This window comes from Pristiophorus japonicus, chromosome 1, assembly GCF_044704955.1.
Source record: "Pristiophorus japonicus isolate sPriJap1 chromosome 1, sPriJap1.hap1, whole genome shotgun sequence".
NCBI lineage: Eukaryota > Metazoa > Chordata > Chondrichthyes > Pristiophoridae > Pristiophorus > Pristiophorus japonicus.
The window spans coordinates 533,850,278-533,875,221 of record NC_091977.1 but is presented as its reverse complement, the minus strand read 5'-3'; the positions used below and the strand labels follow the sequence as shown (position 1 = coordinate 533,875,221).

The following is a 24,944-nucleotide window of genomic DNA, read 5'->3' as shown; positions in this document are numbered from 1 at the left end:
CAACAAAAAGATAGTATGCAGGTACAGCAAGTGATCAGGAAGGCCAATGGAATATTGGCCTTTATTGCAAAGGGGATGGAGTATAAAAGCAGGGAAGTCTTGCTACAGTTATACAGGGTTTTGGTGAGGTCACACCTGGAATACTGCGTGCAGTTTTGGTTTCCACATTTACGAAAGGATATACTTGCTTTGGAGGCAGTTCAGAGAAGGTTCACTCGGTTGATTCCGGGGATGAGGGGGTTGACTTATGAGGAAAGGTTGAGGAGGTTGGGCCTCTACTCATTGGAATTCAGAAGAATGAGAGGCGATCTTATTGAAACGTATAAGATTATGAGGGGGCTTGACAAGGTGGATGCAGAGAGGATGTTTCCACTGATGGGGGAGACTAGAACTAGGGGGCATAATCTTAGAATAAGGGGCCGCCCATTTAAAACTGAGATGAGGAGGAATTTCTTCTCTGAGGGTTGTAAATCTGTGGAATTCACTGCCTCAGAGAGCTGTGCAAGCCGGGACATTGAATAAATTTAAGAAAAAAATAGACAGTTTCTTAAACGATAAGGGAATAAGGGATTATGGGGAGTGGGCAGGGAAGTGACCCGAGTCCATGATCGGATCAGCCATGATCGTATTAAATGGCGGAGCAGGCTAGAGGTGCCATATGGTCTACTTCTGCTCCTATTTCTTATGTTAACTCCAAAGACTAAATTTTGAACACTTATAGCTCAGATTCAAAAAAAAGATAAAATATAAAGCTTCATAACTTGCACTGGAAAGTAAACAAGAAATAGGAGTAGGCCATTCGGCCCCTCGAGCCTGCTCCGCCATTCAATAAGATAATGGCTGATCTTAGACCTCAACGCTACCTTCTGCACCATCCCAATTTCTCTTGAATCCCTCAAATATCCAAAAATGTATCAATCTTGGTCTTGAATCTACTTAAAGACTGAGCCTCCACAGCCCTCTGGGGTAGAGAATTCCAAAGATTCATCACCCTCAGTGAAGAAGTTTCTCTTCATCTCAGTTCTAAATGGCCAACCCTTTATCCTGAGACTGTGACCACTGGTTCTAGATTCCCCAGCCCGGGAAAACATCCCCCCTGCATCTACCCGGTCAAGCCCTTTAAGATGATAAGTTTCAATTAGATCATCACTCATTCTTCCAAACTCTAGGGAATATAGGCCTAGTCTGCTCAATCTTTGCTCATACGACAACCGCGCCCCATCTCAGGAATCAGTCGAGTGAAACTTAGGCCATAATCTTCTCACCACTAATCATTTAATCTCGCTCAGAAGACATGGCCTCAGCTCAGAACTATCAAATCTGCAGAAATACATCCAGACAGCAGAAATGCATCAACACAGCATGCTACCGAATGAGCAAATCCATCATCAGCGATAAAAACGTGAAAATGTAAACTCCTTTGCAATGCATTATGGTCAACATTTAAACTGTGAAGATTTCTGAGGCATCATCCGCCAGATTATAGAACATAGAAACATAGAAACACAGAAATCCATAGCGCAGGAGGCCATTTCGGCCCATCGTGTCCGTGCCGGCCGACAAAGAGCCGCACGGCCCTCGGTCAGCAGCCCTGAAGGTTACATATAAACCTATGAACAATGAATAATGGAGGAAAGGTAAAGAGCAACCAGCCCAACCCCCACACAACTGCGACACCCCTTGCACCGAAATGGTGCACATTGGTACCAACAATATAGGTAAAAAACGGGATGAGATCCGACGAGACGAATTTAAGGAGCTAGGAGCTAAATTTAAAAGTAGGACCTCAAAGGTAGTAATCTCGGGATTGCTACCAGTGCCACGTGCTAGTCAGAGTAGGAATCGCAGGATAGCTCAGATGAATACGTGGCTTGAGCAGTGGTGCAGCAGGGAGGGATTCAAATTCCTGGGGCATTGGAACCGGTTCTGGGGGAGGTGGGACCAGTACAAACCGGATGGTCTGCACCTAGGCAGGACTGGAACCAATGTCCTAGGAGGAGTGTTTGCTAGTGCTGTTGGGGAGGAGTTAAACTAATATGGCAGGGGGATGGGAACCAATGCAGGGAGACAGAGAGAAACAAAATAGAGACAGAAGCAACAGACATAAAAGGAGATGAGTAAAAGTGGAGGGCAGAGAAACCCAAGGCAAAAAACAAAAAGGGCCACTTTACAGCAAAATTCTAAAGGGTCAAAGTGTGTTAAAAAGTCAAGCCTGAAGGCTCTGTGCCTCAATGTGAGGAGTATTCATAATAAGGTGGACGAATTAACTGTGCAGATAGCAGTTAACGGATACGATGTGGTTGGCATCACGGAGACATGGCTCCAGGGTGCCAAGGCTGGGAACTCAACACCCAAGGGTATTCAACATTTAGAAAGAATAGACAGAAAGGAAAAGGAGGCGGGGTGGCGCTGCTGGTTAAAGAGGAAATTAATGCAATTGTAAGGAAAGACATTAGCTTGGATGATGTGGAATCAGTATGGGTGGAGCTACGGAATACCAAAGGGCAGAAAACGGTAGTGGGAGTTGTGTACAGGCTTCCAAACAGTAGTAGAGATGTTGGGGAGGGCAAACAGGAAATTAGGGGTGCATGCAATAAAGGTGCAGCAGTTAGCATGGGTGACTTTAATATGCATATAGATTGGGATAACCAAACTGGAAACAATGCGGTGGAGGAGGATTTCCTGGAGTGCACAAGGGATGGTTTTCGAGACCAATATGTCAAGGAACCAACTAGGGAGGAGGCCATCTTAGACTGGGTATTGTGTAATGAGAGGATTAATTAGCAATCTCGTTGTTCAAGGCCCCTTGGGGAAGAGTGATCATAATATGGTGGAATTCTACATTAGGATAGAGAATGAAACAGTTAATTCAAAGACCATGGCCAGAACTTAAAGAAGGGTAACTTTGAAGGTATGAGGCGTAAATTGGCTAGGATAGATTGACGAATGATACTCAAGGGGTTGACAGTGGATGGGCAATGGCAGACATTGAGACCGCATGGATGAATTACAACAATAGTTGGCGTAAAAATCAAAAAGGGAAGGTGGCTCAACCGTGGCTATCAAGGGAAATCAGGGATAGTATTCAAGCCAAGAAAGTGGCATACAAATTGGCCAGAAATAGCAGCGAACCCAGGGACTAGGAGAAATTTAGAACTTAGCAGAGGAGGACAAAGGGTTTGATTAGAGCAGGGAAAAGAGAGTACGAGAGGAAGCTTGCTGGGAACATTACAATGACTGCAAAAACTTCTATAGATATGTAAAGAGAAAAAGATTAGTAAAGACAAACATAGGTCCCCTGCAGTCAGAATCAGGGGAAGTCATAACTGGGAACAAAGAAATGGCAGACCAATTGAACAAGTACTTTGGTTCGATATTCACTAAGGAGGACACAAACAAGCTTCCAGATATAAAAGGGGTCAGAGGGTCTAGTAAGGAGGAACTGAGGGAAATCCTTATTGGTCGGGAAATTGTGTTGGGAGAAATTGATGGGATTGAAGGCCAATAAATCCCCAGGGCCTGCTGGACTGCATCCCAAAGTACTTAAGGAGGTGGCCTTGGAAATAGCGGATGCAGTGACAGTCATTTTCCATTATTCCATAGACTCTGAATCAGTTCCCATGGAATGGAGGGTAGCCAATGCAACCCCACTTTTTAAAAAAAGGAGAGAGAAAACAGGAAATTATAGACCAGTCAGCCTGACATCGGTGGTGGGTAAAATGATGGAATCAATTATTAAGGATGTCATAGCAGCACATTTGGAAAGAGGACATGATAGGTCCAAGTCAACATGGATTTGTGAAAAGGAAATCATGCTTGACAAATCTTCTGGAATTTTTTGAGGATGTTTCCAATAGAGTGGACAAGGGGGAACCAGTTGATGTGGTGTATTTGAACTTTCAGAAGGCTTTCGACAAGGTTCCACACAAGAGATTAATGTGAAAAGTTAAAGCACATGGGATTGGGGGTAGTGTGCTGACGTGGATTGAGAACTGGTTGGCAGACAGGAAGCAAAGAGTAGGAGTAAATGGGTACTTTTCAGAATGGCAGGCAGTGACTAGTGGGGTACCACAAGGTTCTGTGCTGGGGCCCCAGCTGTTTACATTGTACATTAATGATTTAGACGAGGGGATTAAATGTAGTATCTCCAAATTTGCGGATGACACTAAGTTGGGTGGCAGTGTGAGCTGCGAGGAGGATGCTATGAGGCTGCAGAGTGACTTGGATAGGTTAGGTGAGTGGGCAAATGCATGGCAGATGGAAGTATAATGTGAGGTTATGAGGTTAATGAGGATAAATATGAGGTTATCCACTTTGGTGGTTAAAAACAGAGACAGACTACTATCTGAATGGTGACAGATTAGGAAAAGGGGAGGTGCAACGAGACCTGGGTGTCATGGTACATCAGTCATTGAAGGTTGGCATGCAGGTACAGCAGGCAGTTAAGAAAGCAAATGGCATGTTGGCCTTCATAGCGAGGGGATTTGAGTACAGGGGCAGTGAGGTGTTACTACAGTTGTACAGGGCCTTGGTGAGGCCACACCTGGAGTATTGTGTACAGTTTTGGTGTCCTAACTTGAGGAAGGACATTCGTGCTATTGAGGGAGTGCAGCGAAGGTTCACCAGACTGATTCCCGGGCTGGCAGGACTGACATATCAAGAAAGACTGGATCAACTGGGCTTGTATTCACTGGAGTTCAGAAGAATGAGAGGGGATCTCATAGAAACGTTTCAAATTTTGACAGGTTTAGACAGGTTAGATGCAGGAAGAATGTTCCCGATGTTGGGGAAGTCCAGAACCAGGGGTCACAGTCTAAGGATAAGCCATTTAGGACCGAGATGAAGAGAAACTTCTTCACCCAGAGAGTGGTGAACCTATGGAATCCTCTACCACAGAAAGTTGTTGAGGCCAATTCACTAAATATATTCAAAAAGGAGTTAGATGTAGTCCTTACTACTAGGGGGATCAAGGGGTATGGCGAGAAAGCAGGAATAGGGTACTCATTGAATGGCGGTGCAGGCTCGAAGGGCCGACTGGCCTACTTCTGCACCTATTTTCTATGTTTCTATGAAACATTCTACACTCCACCCCAACCGGAGCTCTGGCCATTCTAATTCACTATTAGCCTGGTGCCAAGTTAGTTACAATTAGCAAAAAGAATTGCATTTCTGAAGCACCTTTTTCGACCAATAAAGTACTTTGGAAGTGTTGTCACTGTTGTAATGTAGGAAACACACCAGCTAATTGCTGTTTGTGGGAGCTTGCTGTGCGCAATGTGATAATGAACAGATGACCTGTTTTAGTGATATTGGCTGAGGGATAAATATTGGCCTCGACACCAGGGAGAATTCACCCTGCTCTTCTTCTAAATAGTGCCACGGGATCTTTTATGTCCACCTGAGGGGGCAGACGAGGCCTCGGTTTAACATCTCATTCAAAAAACGAGCACCAGCTTACGAGCAACAATGTGCAGATCCCTTTGGCGGTTTTACAAACATACAAAAAGGTACCACAGAGTCCATCAAGCTTTTCTCTACTTTCCTGCATTTATTTTTCTTTATGTAGACTTTTGGTGAAATTTTACTTTTTATCAATGAGACACACATACCCCTCTGGTCAAGTACAATCGCCGGTAACGTGTTATAAGCTCACACCTACAAAGAACGAGGTTGCGACTGCCAAGACTCAGTTTAAATATATAGTCCTCAGTCAAAGGGTTGAAAGCCATCAGTCTGGGCTGAAATCGGAAAAAGGAGTGGGCACCAACCCAAGGTAATTGGAGAATCACTTGCAAGAGCAATTCCATGAGAAACGGGACTACACTTTTCCCTATAATGAATGACCAAACAAAATAGCATTCTCAATTCACCCATTCATGCAATAAGCTAGCCGGTTAGAGAAAAAAAGTGGTCTGTGCTCGCTTAGAGAAATTTCTTCCTCAAGCTGTCACATCACAGAAGGCTGGGTCACTCCATACAATACCACTAAATCTCTCAGGATTTTAAACATAAAATTAAGTACAGAACTTGACTGTGCACAATGACTTTGCAGCCTCTGAATTGTCCCGAAATCTAAAAACAGTGAGATGCAACAATGAATTCACAGTTAAAGAATCTGTGATGCAGACAAATGCACTGCATCAAAAAATTTGCTTCAAAAAGGAGGTACCAAAGGGCTAATTTTGCAGCTGCTATAGATTTTAGATTTCCTCAGTATTTGCTACAAGACATGAGCGTTATGAAATGTATTTTGTGTTAAATGCCATACGAGTTCTATGCTGCGGCTCTTGGGGGGGGGTTTGCTTTCCTGTAAATGGGTCTTGTTCTTTCCTACTTCTTGCTATATGGCAGTCTGTATCACTCGTCTTCACCAATTCTCTCCAAATGCCTTTTATAATACACCCCGGTGACATCTACTTAAAACCAAATTAAAGTTTTAAAAGGAACACCTAACAACAGAACTTAAGCACAAGAAGAAATTAAACTTATCGAACTAAATAACAATGTCGTTCTGGATGTACAAACACACCGGTCCTTACGGTGCCCACTGGATTGTGGGAAGCCTCAAGCGTAACGCCGGGCACTGCATCTCCCTCTCTGGGACCACCTGGAAGTGAGGCAGGCAGCCCTCCTTGCCACATCCAACCTGGACCTGCAGATGGCCACCTTGGCCAGGTCCGGAAGCAGGCACACGATAAGGTCCTCCGACCTGCCCACCACCCTCTGCACCGGACAGGCCAAAGATCAGGAGAGTTGGACTGAAGCAGAGCCGCAAGTTGGGGAGCAGCCCCTTCAGATAGTGGGCTCTGACAATTAATGTGGAATCTTTTTCTCTCACTGTCCAAGTTTCTATCCTCCCTTCTATATTTCACATACTACTCTGACTGAATTCTTAAACCCTGCTTTTTTTTTTTAAAGCCAAAGATATATAGCAGCAGGGTGGTAGACAACATGTACCAGGATTGAGGGATGAAGCAAGGAAGCAGCTGCTTGGAAGGTGAAGAAGTGAGAGAGAAAGTTGGGTTTGAGAATGGGGTATTGCCATTCTTGGGGTAGTAGAGTCTGGAATCCCTCGTTGTACATATGACGCACTCTGTTATGGTGTCCGTATAACTCAAAATAAATCTTCTCATTGTTTCTGATAGATCGCCCTCTGTCCTCCTTCCATCTTACATGTTTCCACTGCCTGACAAGTTGCTGAGCTGATGCACTCAATATCTTTTGGCCGAGGATATGCAGGAAAGTGTGAGGCAACATGTAACACGTTGCAGGTTTTTAAAATTAATTCATGTGATGTGGGCATTGCTGGCAAGGCCAGCATTTATTGCCCATCCCTAATTGCCCTCGAGAAGGTGGTGGTGAGCCACCTTCGTGAACCGCTGCAGTCCGTGTGGTGAAGGTACTCCCACAGTGCGTATACTATTTTGTAGCGATTTGGTACAACAGAGTGGCTTGTTATGAGGGCAGTTAAGAGTCGACCACATTGCTGTGGGTCTGGAGTCACACATAGGCCAGACCAGGTCAGGGCAGCAGATTTCCTTCCCTAAAGGACATTAGTGAACCAGCAATCTGGTAGTTTCATGGTCACCGTTCCTGATGCGAGCTTTTTATTCTAGATTTATTTAATTAACTGAATTTAAACTCCGTGGTGGGATTTGAACTCGTGACTTTGATTCATTAGTCCAGGCCTCAGTCCAGTAACATAACCAGTATGCTACCTGGAAGGGTGGAAGAGAGGACACAGACTGGATGGGAAAGAACTGAACCTCAAAGTAACTGCAGTGCTGGGCTCTTAAATGATCTGTAAAATTTCATCCTCAGCACTCAGACGGAGTCTGGAACCATGCGGATTGGCCAAAAAGGCACTCACGGCAGCCAGACAGAAACATCTGGAGCAGCCAGGCAATGCTTGCCCAAAAGATACAGCAAGGGGGCCTTGGCAGCCTGCTCCGTCCCCAAACTGAAACCCCACGAGTTACATCTGCCCGAATCCCCTCTCTCGGATGCTGGTTTCCTCCTGAACTATCTACATCAACTAAACATTAAGAATATGGTTGGTTTAAATCAATTACAATGTATAGGGCACGTTTTAATGAATGATGCACTTTGTTCTGAACCCTTCAAAATAATAGCCAAACATCAAAGAGAAAACAGCAGTCGGTAGCTTAAAAATGGTTCAGTCAAAAGTAGTTATACAGTATGAAACAGGCCAACATGGTCACGTTTCAGCTGCCAAGTACTGCACACACATATGCCACAAGAAATGCCCACACAACTTATGGAATCCCAACATTTTTAATCTAGAGGCTATCGTAATTGCAAGTGAAGCATGCGAATGCAAATCCGGCTTAAAAATGATAGGAAATGTTGACCAAACAAGCTTCATAATTTCCAACACCTAGAATTGAATGTAAACTTTAAACAGCCTCCAGTAAGCCGAGGCGCCGTGCACAACCCAAAAAGAATAAACATGAAATTGAGAGCTTACCGCTGATGTTGAGATCGTAATCTCCGGCTGTAATCACATTAGCAACCAATCCGTCTGCAGGCTGACTTGCAGAAACCACCTCGCTTAACAGCTTCCGAATGGCCGTCTGCTGTGGTGGCTGGGTTACAATGCCGGTAACGCTGATCCTTAGGTTTTTAATAACATGGCTCTGGTTGTTGGGATCTCGCATGTGAACTAGACAAAGAAAAGTAGCAACAAAAAAAAATCACCAAACAGAATTAATAAATATTAAAAGCCTCGCTGCAGTGCCCGAACTCTGCTGATTAAAAAGCTACCTGGAATGCACTGAGACAGCATATTAATACACCAAGCAGATGGCCACAAGAGATCCCCACCCCTCTGGAGACCATTCAGTCCATCTTGCCTGTGCCGGCTCCTTGAAAAAGCTATCCATTCCCTGCTCTTTCCCCTGCAACTTTTCTTTTTCAAGTATTTATGCAATTCCTTTTTGAAAGTTACTATTGAATCTGCTCCCACCGCCCTTTCAGGCAGCGCATTCCAGATCACAATAACTCGCCACGTAAAAATCTTATCTCCTCTTCCGCCAATTATCTTAAATCTGTGTCCTCTGGTTACTACCCCTCCTGCCAGTAGAAACGGTTTTATTTACTCTATCAAAACCCTTTACGATTTTGAACACCTCTATTAAATCTACCCTTAACCTTCTTTGCTCCAAGGATGTCAACCCCAGCTTCTCCAGTCTCTCCACATAACTGAAGTCAGTCATCTCTGGTATTATAGGGGGTCGGCCATTTAGGACGTAGAACATAAGAAATAGGAGCAGTAGGCGGCCATTTGGACCATCACGCCTGCTCCGCCATTTAATATGATCATGGCTGATCTGATCATGGACTCAGCTCCACTTCCCTGCCGACTCCCCATAACCCTTTACTCCCTTATCACTCAAAAATCTGTCTATCTCCACCTTAAATATATTCAATGACCCAGCCTGCACAGCTCGCTGGGGCAGAGAATTCCACAGATTTACAATCCCCAGAGAATAAATTCCTCCTCATTTCAGTTTTAAATGGGCAGCCAATCCGCTGGGACCGCCCCAGAATCCAGGGAATTTTGGTAGATTACAACTAATGCATCCACTATCTCTGCAGCCACTTCTCTTAAGACCCTAGGATGTAAGCCATCAGGTCCAGGGGACTTGTCCACCTTTAGTTCCATTCTTTTATCTAATACTACTTCATTAGTGATAGCGATTGTCCCTCCCTCCCGATAGCTCCTTGATTATCCAGCATTGGGATGTTTTGAGTGTCTTCTACCATGAAGACCGATACAAAATATTTGTTCAACGTCTGACATTTCCCTGTTTTCCATTATTAATTCCCCAGTCTCATCCTCCAGGGAATCAACATTTACTTTAAGCCACTCTTTTCCTTTTTATGTACCTGTACAAACTCTTACTATCTGTTTTTATATTTTGTGCTAGTTTACTTTCATAATCTGTCTTCCCTATCTTTTTTTTCCCGTCTTTCTCTGCTGGCTTAAAAAAATTTCCCAATCCTCTGGCCTCCCATTAGTCCTGGCCACATTATATGCCTTTGTTTTCAATTTGATACCCTCCCTTATTTCCTTAGCTAGCCACGGATTGTTATCCCTTCTCAGATATATTTTTGTGTAAAGTTATGAAATATCTCCTTAAATGTCTGCCACTGCTCATCAACTATCCCATACTTTAGTCGATTTTCCCAGTCCACTTTTAGCCAACTCTGCCCACAATTTTTTCACTCAGAGGGTTGTGAATCCTTGGCTGAGAGTGATAGATTTTTGGGCACTAAGGGAATTAGGAGGTATGGGAAAGGGAAAGGAAAGTGGAGGTATGGGAAAGGGGAAGGAAAGTGGAGGTCAAGGATCAGCCATGACCTTAGTGAATGGTAGAGCAGGCTCGAGCAGTCTACTCCTGCTCGCTATGCTCTTATTCCAGTAAATCTTTTCTGCATTCGCTACTAAAGTATGGTGCCTAGATTTAGACAATACTCCAGCTGAACCTAACCAGTGATTTATAACATCTTAGCATAGCTTCCTTGCTTTGGTACTCTATGCCTCTATCTATAAAGCCCAGGATCCCATACGCTTTTTAAAAAAAAAAGTATTTTTAACTTGTCCTGTCACCTTCAAAGATTTGTGTATGTGAACCCCTTTAAAATTGTCCCATTTCATTTACATCTCCTCTCCTTTTCAAACGCACATAAAAATTATCTAAATAGTGAAAAAAATTCATAGCAGTACCAATGTTCCCTGTAAGCTGTGCATTGTTCTGCATGGCCTGTTTCTTTTAATGCGCGATCCTATTAAATTTCGGTGCATGCGCGGTACTGGTGAACAGCCTGCGCAGGACCTTTCCCCTTGGAACATAATAGGAAATAGGAGCAGGAGTCGGCAATTCGGCCCCTCGAGTGGAAACAATGAGCTGTCCATAAAATGGTAGTTTATACGCGTGCGTTTTAGTGTGATTGGAATCTGCTCTTTAATTAGACCTAGCAACCTATAGACCAGTTAGCCTAACATCTGTGGTTGGGAAAATGTTGGGAGTCCATTATTAAGGAAGCAGTAGCAGGACATTTGGAAAAGCATAATTCAGTCAGGCAGAGTCAGCATGGATTTATGAAGGGGAAGTCATGTTTGACAAATCTGCTGGAATTCTTTGAGGATGCAACAGACAGGGTGGATAAAGGGGAACCAGTGGATGTGGTGGATTTGGACTTCCAGAAGGCATTTGACAAGGTGCCACATAAAAGGTTACTGCACAAGATAAAAGTTCACAGGGTTGGGGGTAATATATTAGCATGGATAGAGGATTGGCTAACTAACAGAAAACAGTCGGGATAAATGGTTCATTCTAGGGTTGGCAATCAGTAACTAGTGGGGTGCCACAGGGACCAGTGCTCGGACCCAGACTATTTACAATCCATATTAACGACTTGGATGAAGAGACAGAGTGTAAAGTAGCCAAGTTTGCTGACGATACAAAGATGGGAAGAAAAGCAATGTGTGAGGAGGACACAAAAAAAAACTGCAAAAGGACATAGGCATTATAAATGAGTGGTCAAAAATTTGGCAGATGGAGTATAATGTTGGAAAGTGTGAGGTCATGCACTTTGGCAGGAAAAAAAAAAAAATCGAAGAGCAAGTTATTATTTAAATGGAGAAAGATTGCAAAGTGCTGCAGTACAGCGGGACCTGGGGGTCCTGGTGCATTAAACACAAAAGGTTAGTATGCAGGTACAGCAAGTGATCAGGAAGGCCAATGGAATCTTGGCCTTTATTGCAAAGGGGGTAGAGTATAAAAGCAGGGAAGTCTTGCTATAGAGTTATACAGGGTATTGCTGAGGCCACACCTAGAATACTGCATACAGTTTTGGTTTTAAGAAAGGATATACTTGCTTTGGAGACAGTTCAGAGAAGGTTCACTCGGTTAATTCCGGAGATGAAGGGGTTGACTTATGAGGAAAAGTTGAGTAGGCTGGGCCTCTACTCATTGGAATTCAAAAGAATGAGAGGTGATCTTATCAAAACGTATAAGATTATGAAGGGGCTTGACAAGGTGGATGCAGAGAGGATGTTTCCACTGATGGGGGAGACTAGAACTAGAGGGCATAATCTCAGAATAAGGGGATGCCCATTTAAAACAGAGATGAGGAGGAATTTCTTCTCTGAGGGTTGTAAATCTGTGGAATTCACTGCCTCAGAGAGCTGTGGAAGCTGGGTCATTGAATAAAATTAAGACAGAGATAGACAGTTTCTTAACTGATAAGGGAGTAAGGGATTATGGGGAGCGGGCGGGGCCATATGGCCTACTCCTGCTCCTATTTCTTATGTAACTTGATTAAGTATAAGCAGCAATAAATTCCAACCATGAACACAGTGATGGGAAGGAACTGGAGAACAAGAGTCAGTATGAAGAAAAAAACATGTTGATTAAAAAATATTTTAATGAATCATTGAATTAAGAAGGAAATTAAGCTGGATTCAAAACACAGCATGGATGCATAATAGTCACATCAGATACTCCGACATTACAACAGTGACCACACTTCAAAAAGCACTTCATTGGCTATAAATTGTTTTGGGATGTCCTGTGGTCGTGAAAGGCGCTACAGAAATACAAGTGTTTCTTTGCTTTCTAAAATTTGAGCAGAATCGTAGAAAGAACATGAATTTTCAGATTGTCTGTCCAGTTTTAAGATGAATGAATCAGCAACTGTACAAGTAACCTACAACGATGAGAGAAGCTAGAGAGTGATTTTCAAAAAAATAACTGTGGAGGCTAAATCAATACATTGTGGAACATAGACACCAAATTAAAATGCATTCCTACAGTTCTAGATGCAAAACATCCATTTGGTTTTTTATATTTTCTACACAGTGTTTGATCACAGAATGCAGAAAGGCTAGTGGAATGGGTGGAGACGTGGCAGATTAAAATGCAGAAAAATGTGAGCACAAGCTTAATGCTACAATTTAAAAAGGAGGTGCAAGAACAGAGACACCTGGGGGTGCTTGTGCACAAATCGTTGAAGGTGGCAGGATAAAAGCCTTTGGGATCCGGAGCTTTATAAGTAGAGGCATTGAGTACAAAAGTAAGCAAAAGGTATGCTAAATCTATATAAAGCACTAGTTTGCCTCTAGCTGAAGAATTGTGTCTAGCTGAAGGATTAGTTACGTGGAGGGACTGGAGAAGCTCTCCTTAGAGCAAACGGTGACCAAGAGATTTGATAGAGAGGTTTAAAATCATTATGGGTAGAGTAAATAACGACAAACTGTTTCCAATGGCTGAAGGATCAATAACCAGAGGGCACAGATTTAAGGTGATTGGCAAAAGAACCAGAGATGGCATGAGGAAACAAAATGTATATGCTACAACTGGTTAGAATTTAGAATGCACTGCTTGATAGGGTAATGGATACAGTCAATAGTAGCCTTCAAAAAGGAATTGGATAAATACTTGGAGAAAAAATTGCAGGAATATGTAAAAGAGCAAGTGTGGGACTGACTGGATTGCTCATTGAAAGAGCCAGCGCAGTTGATGGGCCGAATGGCCACCTCCTGTGTTGTACTAGTCGATTACAAGATTCAAGTGCGCCAGCGCAGCCTTCGTCCAAATCTGCCACCAAGTTCATGGTCTACAGGGCTGTAATAATACCCGCCCTCCTGTATGGCTCCGAGATGTGGACCATATACAGTAGACAGCTCAAAGCGCTAGAGAAATACCAACGATGTCTCCGCAAAATCCTGCAAATCTCCTAGGAGGACATATGCACCAACATTAGCGTCCTCGATCAGGCCAACATCCCCAGCACTGACCACACTCGACCAGCTCCGCGGGGCGGGCCACACTGTTCGCATGCTTGCCACAAGACTCCCAAAGCAAGCGCTTTACTCGGAACTCCTTCACGGCAAACCAGCCAAAGGTGGGCAGAGGAAATGTTTCAAGGAGACTCTTGATAAAGTGCAACATCCCCACCGATACCTGGGAGTCCCTGGCCAAAGACCGCCCTAAGTGCATTCGGGAGGGCGCTGAGCACCTCGAGTCTCATTGCTGAGAGCATGCAGAAAACAAGCGCAGGCAGCGGAAGGAGCGTGCGGCAAACCAGACTCCCGACCCACCCTTTCCTTCAACCACTGTCTGTCCCACCTGTGACAAAGACTAATTCCCGTATTGGACTGTTCAACCACCTAAGGACTCATTTTTAAAGAGTGGAAGCAAGTCTTCCTCGATTTTGAGGGACTGCCTATGATGATGATAACTATTCTATGATTTTAATATATTCCTTAGTTTAAATGAAGTCAAATTGAGGGGGGGATGAAACTTCAGACTTATGTTTGCAGAGAGTTGAGACTGGAACGCACGATACACAAGTATATGCCCATCAGCTGACTTAAAGCACGAGTACGTCACAGGTTGTTGATTGCCTTAAATATCCAAGAACAAGCTTTGTCGCAAAGCGCTGTGAGGCTTTATTGTATGATTCGGTTCTCGTATCGCAGATGGAAACTAAAGTCAGAGGAGGCATTATTTAGTGACAAACATTCCAATAGCAGAGTAGCAGCCCTTCAAACTCGAAAACCCACTAGTTTTGAAAATGATTTGCATATTAGACAAAGTACCATTCGGACAGTGAAACAGAGGGAACAAATACAAGAGTGAAGTAACAAAAGTAGGAAATGATAATGCAAAATTGATGCATTTGTTCATTAAATCTATTTATAATTAATCAGTTTGCGTACTGCCCTCAAGTACCAGTAAACTACAACTGATGTGTATCACTATCTCTTGGTGGATTAATTAAGACAAACTTCAATGCCAGTACATATTTATCGACTCTCTACTGCACTCGGGCATCAAGAAAATCATTATTAAAGTTGTAGCATGAAGCTCATAAGGTGCCAACATGGAGTTTCTTACATTGAACAGATCACTAGTGCATTGATTGCTAAATCTATTGAACTCAATGTAACAGACTACAGGAAATAAATATCAAGGATTCCATTCCAGTCTCTGCTTTCAGTTCTTAGTCCAACTGAATTATTTTGGCAGAAATCAAGATTTTGCATTGTGCTACATGCCTATTAACAAGAAAAGTAATAAGTTTATGGACAGAACAGCAACTTCCTTAATGGAAAAAGCTTTAATTTAATCTGGTTATTTTACATAAAGTAGCAATATACTACAGTAAAAAATAAAATATCCCTTCATCTTCTGATTCTCTTAATTTACCAGCAGTGACTCATTCTAAGATTGGAATCAAGTCTTCCTCGATTCCGAGGGACTGCCGATGATGATAATGATGACCTGTGAATACCATTAATTGACTCTAGTTACATAGCTCAAAATGTTCTGCATGTGTTTGGGAGAACATTATGCAAAACTGTCAGTTCAATTGAACATAGTATGAAAATGTACACCGGCTTGAAAGCAAGCAGGCCCATAGAAAACATAGAAAATAGGTGCAGGAGCAGGCCATTCAGCCCTTTTAGCCTGCACCGCCATTCAATGAGTTCATGGCTGAACATGAAACTTCAGTACCCCATTCCTGCTTTCTCGCCATACCCCTTGATCCCCCGAGTAGTAAGGACTTCATCTAACTCCCTTTTGAATATATTTATTGAATTGGCCTCAACTACTTTCTGTGGTAGAGAATTCCACAGGTTCACCACTCTCTGGGTGAAGAAGTTTCTCCTCATCTCGGTCCTAAATGGCTTACCCTTATCCTCAGACTGTGACCCCTGGTTCTGGACTTCCCCAACATTGGGAACATTCTTCCTGCATCCAACCTGTCCAAACCCATCAGAATTTTAAACGTTTCTATGAGGTCCCCTCTCACTCTTCTGAACTCCAGTGAATACAAGCCCAGTTGATCCAGTCTTTCTTGATAGGTCAGTCCCACCATCCCGGGAATCAGTCTGGTGAATCTTCCCTGCACTCCCTCAATAGCAAGAACGTCCTTCCTCAAGTTAGGAGACCAAAACTGTACACAATACTCCAGGTGTGGCCTCACCAAGGCCCTATGCAACTGTAGCAACACCTCCCTGCCCCTGTACTCAAATCCCCTCGCTATGAAGGCCAACATGCCATTTGCTTTCTTAACCGCCTGCTGTACCTGCATGCCAACCTTCAATGACTGATGTACCATGACACCCAGGTCTCGCTGCACCTTCCCCCTTCCTAGTCTGTCTCTCTGTTTTTACCACCAAAGTGGATAACCTCACATTTATCCACATTATACTTCATCTGCCACGCATTTGCCCACTCACCTAACCTATCCAAGTCACTCTGCAGCCTCATAGCATCCTCCTCGCAGCTCACACTGCCACCCAACTTAGTGTCATCCACAAATTTGGAGATACTACATTTAATCTCCTCGTCTAAATCATTAATGTACAGTGTAAACAGCTGGGGCCCCAGCACAGAACCTTGTGGTACCCCACTAGTCACTGCCTGCCATTCTGAAAAGTACCCATTTACTCCTACTCTTTGCTTCCTGTCTGACAACCAGTTCTCAATCCACGTCAGCACACTACCCCCATTCCCATGTGCTTTAACTTTGCACATTAATCTCCTGTGTGGGACCTTGTCGAAAGCCTTCTGAAAGTCCAAATATACCACATCAACTGGTTCTCCTTTGTCCACTTTACTGGAAACATCCTCAAAAAATTCCAGAAGATTTGTCAAGCATGATCTCCCTTTCACAAATCCATGCTGACTTGGACCTATCATGTCACCATTTTCCAAATGCGCTGCTATGACATCCTTAATAATTGATTCCATCATTTTACCCACTACTGAGGTCAGGCTGACCGGTCTATAATTCCCTGCTTTCTCTCTCCCTCCTTTTTTTAAAAAGTGGGGTTACATTGGCTACCCTCCACTCGATAGGAACTAATCCAGAGTCAATGGAATGTTGGAAAATGACTGTCAATGCATCCGCTATTTCCAAGGCCACGTCCTTAAGTACTCTGGGATGCAGTCCATCAGGCCCTGGGGATTTATCGGCCTTCAATCCCATCAATTTCCCCAACACAATTTCCCGACTAATAAAGATTTCCCTCAGTTCCTCCTCCTTACTAGACCCTCGGACCCCTTTTATATCCGGAAGGTTGTTTGTATCCGGCTTAGTGAATACTGAACCAAAGTACTTGTTCAATTGGTCTGCCATTTCTTTGTTCCCCGTTATGACTTTCCCTGATTCTGACTGCAGGGGACCTACGTTTGTCTTTACTAACCTTTTTCTCTTTACATACCTATAGAAACTTTTGCAATCCGCCTTAATGTTCCCTGCAAGCTTCTTCTCGTACTCTATTTTCCCTGCCCTATTCAAACCCTTTGTCCTCCTCCTGGCCACTTCCTTGGCTTTAATACTATCCCTGATTTCCCTTGATAGCCACGGTTGAGCCACCTTCCCTTTTTTATTTTTACGCCAGACAGGAATGTACAATTGTTGTAATTCATCCATGCGGTCTCTAAATGTCTGCCATTGCCCATCCACAGTCAACCCCTTAAGTATCATTCGCCAATCTATCTTAGCCAATTCACGCCTCATACCTTCAAAGTTACCCTTCTTTAAGTTCTGGACCATGGTCTCTGAATTAACTGTTTCATTCTCCATCCTAATGCAGAATTCCACCATATTATGGTCACTCTTCCCCAAGGGGCCTCGCACAATGAGATTGTTAATTAATCCTCTCTAATTACACAACACCCAGTCTAAGATGGCCTCCCCCCCTAGTTGGTTCCTCGACATATTGGTCTAGAAAACCATCCCTTATGCACTCCAGGAAATCTTCCTCCACCGTATTGCTTCCAGTTTGGCTAGCCCAATCTATGTGCATATTAAAGTCACCCATTATAACTGCTGCACCTTTATTGCATGCACCCCTAATTTCCTGTTTGATGCCCTCCCCAACATCACTATTACTGTTTGGAGGTCTGTACACAACTCCCACTAACGTTTTTTGCCCTTTAGTGTTCTGCACCTCTACCCATATAGATTCCACATCATCCAAACTAATGTCTTTCCTAACTATTGCATTAATCTCCTCTTTAACCAGCAATGCTACCCCACCTCCTTTTCCTTTTATTCTATCCTTCCTGAATGTTGAATACCCCTGGATGTTGAGTTCCCAGCCCTGATCATCCTGGAGCCACGTCTCCGTAATCCCAATCACATCATATTTGTTAACATCTATTTGCACACTTAATTCATCCACCTTATTGCGGATACTCCTTGCATTAAGACACAAAGCCTTCAGGCTTGCTTTTTTAACACCCTTTGTCCTTTTAGAATTTTGCTGTACAGTGGCCCTTTTTGTTCTTTGCCTTGGGTTTCTCTGCCCTCCACTTTTCCTCATCTCCTTTCTGTCTTTTGCTTTTGCCCAGATAACTTAAGAGCCTTACTGTTTATACTAATGAAGAGTTTTAATTTCGAGCCCAACACATGAGCCTCATTGGACCATTGTCCAGAACAAGACTTATCCTAGTTATCTAAAAAGCCTATGACTCGGGTTAAATACATAAAACCACACTGTTAACTTTTTTGTTAACTAGGAAAGGAAGGTTTCAACATTTTGGGTTTTTAATGTGGGTGGGTCAATGTTCTTTACAAACTGTCAGTAGAGATTAAGCCACAGATACAGGATTATAGAAGCTTACAGCACACAATATATATCAACGACTTAGATTTGAATATAGAGAGTATGATTAAGTAGTTTGCAGACAACATTAAAATTGGCTGAGTGGTTGATAATGAAGAAGAAAGTCATGGGCTGCAAGAGGATATCAATCTACTGGTCAGGTGAGCAGAGCAGTGGCAAATGGAATTTAATTCAGAGACGTGTGAGGTGATGCACTTTGGGAGGGCTAATAAGGAAAGCGGTAAACCACTTAATAGTGTAGATGAACAAAAGGGACCTTGGAGTACTTGTGCACAGAACTCTTTTTGGAAATGACCAGGGTAGGACTCGAGTCTGCAATCTTCTGATCACACCAGAGTTTACACTGAAGTCAGACACCTTATCCATTAGGTCACGTGGACCCTCGATCCCTGAAAGTAGCAGACCAGGTGGGCAAGGTGATTAAGAAGGCATACGGAATGCTTGCCTTTATTGGCTAAGGCACAGAATATAAGAGCAGGGAGGTTATGCTCAAGTTGTATAATACTTTGGTTAGGCCACAGCTGGAGTACTGCGTGCAGTTCTGGTCACCGTATTATAGGAAGGATGTGGTTGCACTAGAGAGGGTGCAGAGGAGATGTACTAGGATGCTGCCTGGAATGGAGAATCTTAGTTATGAGGACAGATTGGATAGGCTGGGTTTGTTCTCATTGGAACAGAGGAGGTTGAGAGGAGACCTCATCGAGGTGTGCAAAATATTGAGGTGCCTGGACATAGTGGATAGTAAGGGTCTATTTCCATTGGTGATGGGGTCTATTACGAGGGGGCATAGTTTTAAGGTAGTTGGTGGAAGGTTTAGAGGGGATTTGAGGGGGTGCTTCTTTACACAGAGGATTGGAACTCGCTGTCTGGCAGTGGTGGATGCAGAAACCCTCACCACTTTTAAGAAATGGTTGGATGGGCACTTAAAGTAAAGTAACTTGCAGGGTTACGGACCTAGAGCTGGCAATTGGGATTAGACTGCATGACCTTTTGTTGGTCGGAGCAGATACAATGGTAAGTACTGCAGGGACTAGAATATGGCCAGAGTGATCTCCTGGACTAGTTTCGATCGCCTGGATGGGTCGGAGAGGAATTTTCCCAGAATTTTTAATCCCTAAATTGGCCTGGGTTTTTATCTGGTTTTTGCCACTCCCAGGAGATCACATGGCTCCGGTTGTTTTAGTATAAGGTGTGTCGCAGTTGTGTGGGGCAGACTGGCTGGGTGTTCTTTGCCTTTCCGTCATTGTTCATAGGTTTGTGTGTGACCTTTAGGGCTGCTGACCAAGTCCGTGTGGCTCTGTCGGCCGGCACGGACACGATGGGCTGTAAATTTCTTTGTTTCTAGAAGGAGGCCACTCGGCCCATCGTGTCTGGGTGAAAAACACTCAACTCTCCTCTAATCCTTCTGCCAATTACTTTTAATCTGTGCCCCCTGGTTGTTGATCTCTCTGCCAAGGGAAACAGCTCCATCCTATCCACTCTATCCAGACCCCTCATAATTTTATACACCTCAATGAGGTCTCCTCTCAGCCTCCTCTGTTGCAAAGAAAACAACTCCAGCATTTCCAATCTTTCCTCATAGCTAAAATTCTCCAGTCCAGGCAACATCCCCGTAAAGCTCCTCTGTACCCTCTCCCGTAATCACATCTTTCCCGTAATATAGTGACCAGAACTGCACACTGTACTCCAGCTGTGGCCTAACTAGTGTTTTATACAGTTCAAGCATAACCTCCCTGCTCTTAGAGGCGTGACAATATTTATCCCTCAACTATCACTAAAACAGATCACATCATGATCACATTGGCTGCTGCGTTTCCTACATTTTGCGCATTCGCAACAAAATAAAGCTGTAGATGAATTAATAGCAGAGATAAAAATTAATAGAAACACAGAAAATAGGTGCAGGAGCAGGCCATTTGGCCCTTCGAGCCTGCACCACCATTCAATATGATCATGGTTGATCATGCAACTTCAGTACCCCATTCCTGCTTTCTCTCCATACCCTTTGATCTCTTTAGCCGTCAACGCCACATCTAACTCCCTTTTGAATATATCTAACTGGCCTCAACAACTTTCTGTGGTAGAGAATTCCACAGGTTCACAATTCTCTGAGTGAAGAAGTTTCTCCTCATCTCGGTCCTAAATGGCTTACCCCTTATCCTTAGACTGTGTCCCTTGGTTCTGGACCTCCCCAACATCGGGAACATTCTTCCTGCATCTAACCTGTCCAATCCCGTCAGAATTTTATATGTTTCTATGAGATCCCCTCTCATTCTTCGAAATTCCAGTGACTATAAGCCTAGTAGATCCAGTCTTTCTTCATAGGTCAGTCCTGTCATCCTGGAAATCAGTCTGGTGAACCTTCGCTGCACTCTCTCAATAGCAAGAATGTCCTTCCTCAGATTAGGAGACCAAAACTGTTCACAATATTCCATGTGAGGCCTCACTAAGGCCTTGTACAACTGCAGTAAGACCGCCCTGCTCCTATACTCAAATCCTCTCGCTATGAAGGCCAACATGCCATTTGTATTCTTCACCACCTCTGTACCTGCATGCCAACTTTCAATGTCTGATTTACCATGACACCCAGGTCTCATTGCACCTCCCCTTTTCCTAATCCGTCACCATTCACATAATATTCTGCCTTCCTGTTTTTGCCACTAAAGTGGATAACCTCACATTTATCTACATTATACTGCATCTGCCATGCATTTGCCCACTCACCTAACGTGTCCAAGTCACCCTGCAGCCTCTTCGCGTCCTCCTCACAGCTCACTCTACCACCCAACTTAGTGTCATCTGCAAACTTGGAGATATTACGTTCAATTCCTTCGTCTAAATCATCTAATAGGTTTGATCTAATAGCCATTATAGAAACGTGGTTACAAAGTGACCAAGGTTGGGAACTAAATATTCCAGGATACTTAACTTTTAGAAGAGATGGGCAAAATGGAAAAGGAGGAGGGGTAGCCCTGATAATAAAGGATGGGATAAAGACAGGAGAGAAAGGATCTTAGCTTGGAAAATCAAGAAGTAGAATCAGTTTCGGTGTAGCTAAGAAACAGCAAGGGGCAGAAAACATTGGTGGGAGTTGTTCATAGGCCCCCCCAAACAGTAGTGGTAATGTAGGACACAGTATATATCAAGGATTTAGACGTGCATGTAACAAGGGCAATACAATAATCATGGGGACTTTCAATCTAGAGATGGCCGTTGCACTCCAGCCACCACACGGGCTTGACAGAGCTAGGTCTTGGTCCAGTGGCAAGGGTTAACCAAGACTAACTGGAGACCAGCTCTGCTGCACGGACCTAGTGTGCACACATATTGCAGTGTGGCTGGGCCCATGCTGCCCCAGGGCCCTCGCCTCTCCTGGCCCTAGTCACTTCCCTCTACGAACTCTTGCCGCTCCTTCGCCCCTCCTGCTGTGGCTGCCAGCACTGCAATCAACGACCTGGTTTCGTAGCAGTCGCCCTCCTGCAGCAGCACGCGCTGCTCTCTACAGTGGTATGCCGTCGCACGCTGCTAATTTAAAACCGAGTTGAGAAAGAATTTCTTCTCCCAGAGGGTTGTGAATCTGTGGAATTCTCTGCCCAAGGAAGCAATTGAGGCTGGCTCATTGAATGTTTTCAAGTCAAAGATAGATAGATTTTTAAGCAATAAGGGAATTAAGGGTTACGGGGAGAGGGCGGGTAAGTGGAGCTGAGTCCACGACCAGATCAGCCATGATCTTATTGAATGGCGGAGCAGGCTCGAGGGGCTAGATGGCCTACTCCTGTTCCTAATTCTTATGTTCTTATGCTCCCTCCAATGGCCCCGGCCTGCTGAGACTAGGTTAATGAATAACCTTGTAGTAAAGGGGACTTTAGGGAAGAGTGACCATAAGATAGAATTTTACATTAAGTTTGAAAATGATTTATTTAAATCCGAAACTGGGGTCTTAAATCGAAACATTGGAAACTACATAGGTATGAAGGTGGAGTTGGCTAAGGTAGATTGGGAAACTACACTAAGGTATGACGGTAGACAAGCAATGGCTAGCATTTAAAGAATACATAATTTACAACAAACATACATTCCTTTAAGGCACAAACTCCTCAGGAAGAGTGGTCCAACAAGAGAAGTATTAATGCTGCCAAAAAGAGCAGTAAGCCTGAGGATTGGGAGGATTTTAGAATTCAAAGAAGGATCAAGAAATTGATAAAGAAAGGGAAAATAGAATACGAGAGTAAACTAGGGGGAAGACATAAAAACAGACTGTAAAAGCTGCTATAGGTATGTAAAAAGGAAAAGATTAGCGAAAGTAAATGTGGGTCCCCTACAGACAGACAGGAGAAATTATAATGAGGTATAAGGAAATGGCAGAGAAATTAACCAAATACTTTGTGTCTGTCTTCACAGAAGACACGAAAATCCTCCCGGAAATAGTGGCGCATCAGGGGTCTAGCGAGAATGAGGAACGAAAGAAATTAGTATCAGTAAAAATATAGTTCTGGAGAAATTAATGGGACTGAAAGCTGATAAATCCCCTGGACCTGATGTCCTACGTCTTAGCATTTTGAAAGAGGCGGCTATATAGCGGATGCAGTGGTTGTCATCTTCCAAAATTCCAGAGTCGAGATTGAAAGGTTGCTAACGTGACCCCGCTATTTAAGAAAAGAGGGAGAGAAAACGAGGAACTACAGACCAGTTAGCCTGACATCAGTAGTACAGAATCTATTATTAAGGATATGGCAAAAAATAGGATTGGGCAGAGTCAACGTGGATTTATGAAAGCAAAATCATGTTTGACAAATCTAGTTTTTTTTGAGGTTCAAACAAGCAGAATAGATAAGTGGGGAACAATGGATGTGGTGTATTTGGATTTTCAGAAGGCATTCGATAAGGTGCCACACAAAAGGTTATTAAACAATATTAGGGCTCATGGCATTGGAGTTAATTTACCAGCATGGATTGAGGATTGGTTAACGGACAGTAAACAGAGAGTAGGAAAAAACGGGTTATTTTCAGGTTGGCAGGCTGTATCTAGTGGGGTGCCGCAAGGATCGGTGCTTGAGCCCCAGCTATTCACAATCTATATCAATGTTTGGATGAGGGGACCAAATGTAATATATCTAAGTTTGCTGATGATACAAAGCTTGGTGGGAATGTAAGTTGTGAAGAGGATGCAAAGAGGCTTCAAGGGGATATAGACTGGCTAAGTAAGTGGGTAAAGCAGGCTAAGAACATGGCAAATAGAATAAATGTGGAGAAATGTGAAGTTATCCGCTTTGATAGGAAAAATAGAAATTAAAGTACCTTTTAAATGGTGAGAGATTGGGAAGTGGGACCTGGGTATCCTTGTACACAAATCACAAAGTTAACATGGAGGTACAGCAAGCAATTAAGAAGGCAACTGGTATGTTGGCCTTTATTACAAGAGGATTGGAGTATAAGAGCAACGCGGTCACTGCAATTATATAGGACCCTGGTGAGATTGCACCTGGAGTATGGTGTACAGTCCTTACCTAAGGATCGATATACTTGCCATTGGGGGAGTGCAAGAAAGGTTCACCAGACTGATTCCTGGGATAGAGTGATTATCCTATGAGGAGAGATTGAGTAGACTAGGCCTATATTCTCTAGAGTTTAGAAGAATGAGAAGTGATCTTATTGAAACATACAAAATTCTTAGAGCTTGACAGGATGTTTCCTCTGGCTGAGAAGTCTAGAACCAGTCTCAGAATAAGGGGTTGGCCATTTAGGACTGAGATGAGAAGAAACTTATTCACTCAGAGGGTGGTGAATCTCTGGAAATCTCTACGCCAGAGGGCTGTGGTGGCTCAGTCTTTGAGTACATTCAAGACAGAGAGAGATAGATTTTTGGATATTAAGGGAATCAAGGGATATGGGGACAGTACAGGAAAGTGGAGTTGAGGTAGATCAGCCATGATCTCATTGAATGGCAGAGTAGGCACGAGAGGCTGAATGGCCGACTCCCAATTCTTATTACAGTGACCACACTGTACTTAATTGGCTGTAAAGGGCTTTGGGATGTCAGGTGGTGGTGAAATCAGATCAGCCATGATCTTATTGAATGGACTCAAGGGGCTAAATGGCCTACACCTGCTCCTATTTCTTATGTTTCTCATGAAAGGTGCTGTAGAAATGCAAGTTTTTCTTATATTCTAACCCTAGCCTACCAAATCTTTATTGCAAAGCACAGAAACAAGCCATTCGGCCCAACTAGGCCATGATATATAGTCAGAGGGAGAATAATTAAATGCAAAAA

The 24,944-nt window shown here is 43.5% G+C and overlaps 1 protein-coding gene across 4 annotated transcripts in view; it reads right to left on the bottom strand.

The window, feature by feature from the left end:
- trappc8 (trafficking protein particle complex subunit 8) overlaps positions 1-24,944 on the bottom strand; it is a 205,208-nt gene that overhangs the window by 179,029 nt on the left and 1,235 nt on the right. For all 4 annotated transcript variants that reach the window (XM_070896697.1, XM_070896703.1, XM_070896710.1 and 1 more), the window contains exon 2: positions 8,489-8,683. In XM_070896697.1, coding sequence (XP_070752798.1) covers positions 8,489-8,683 — 195 coding nt within the window. The remainder of the gene's footprint in view (positions 1-8,488; positions 8,684-24,944) is intronic.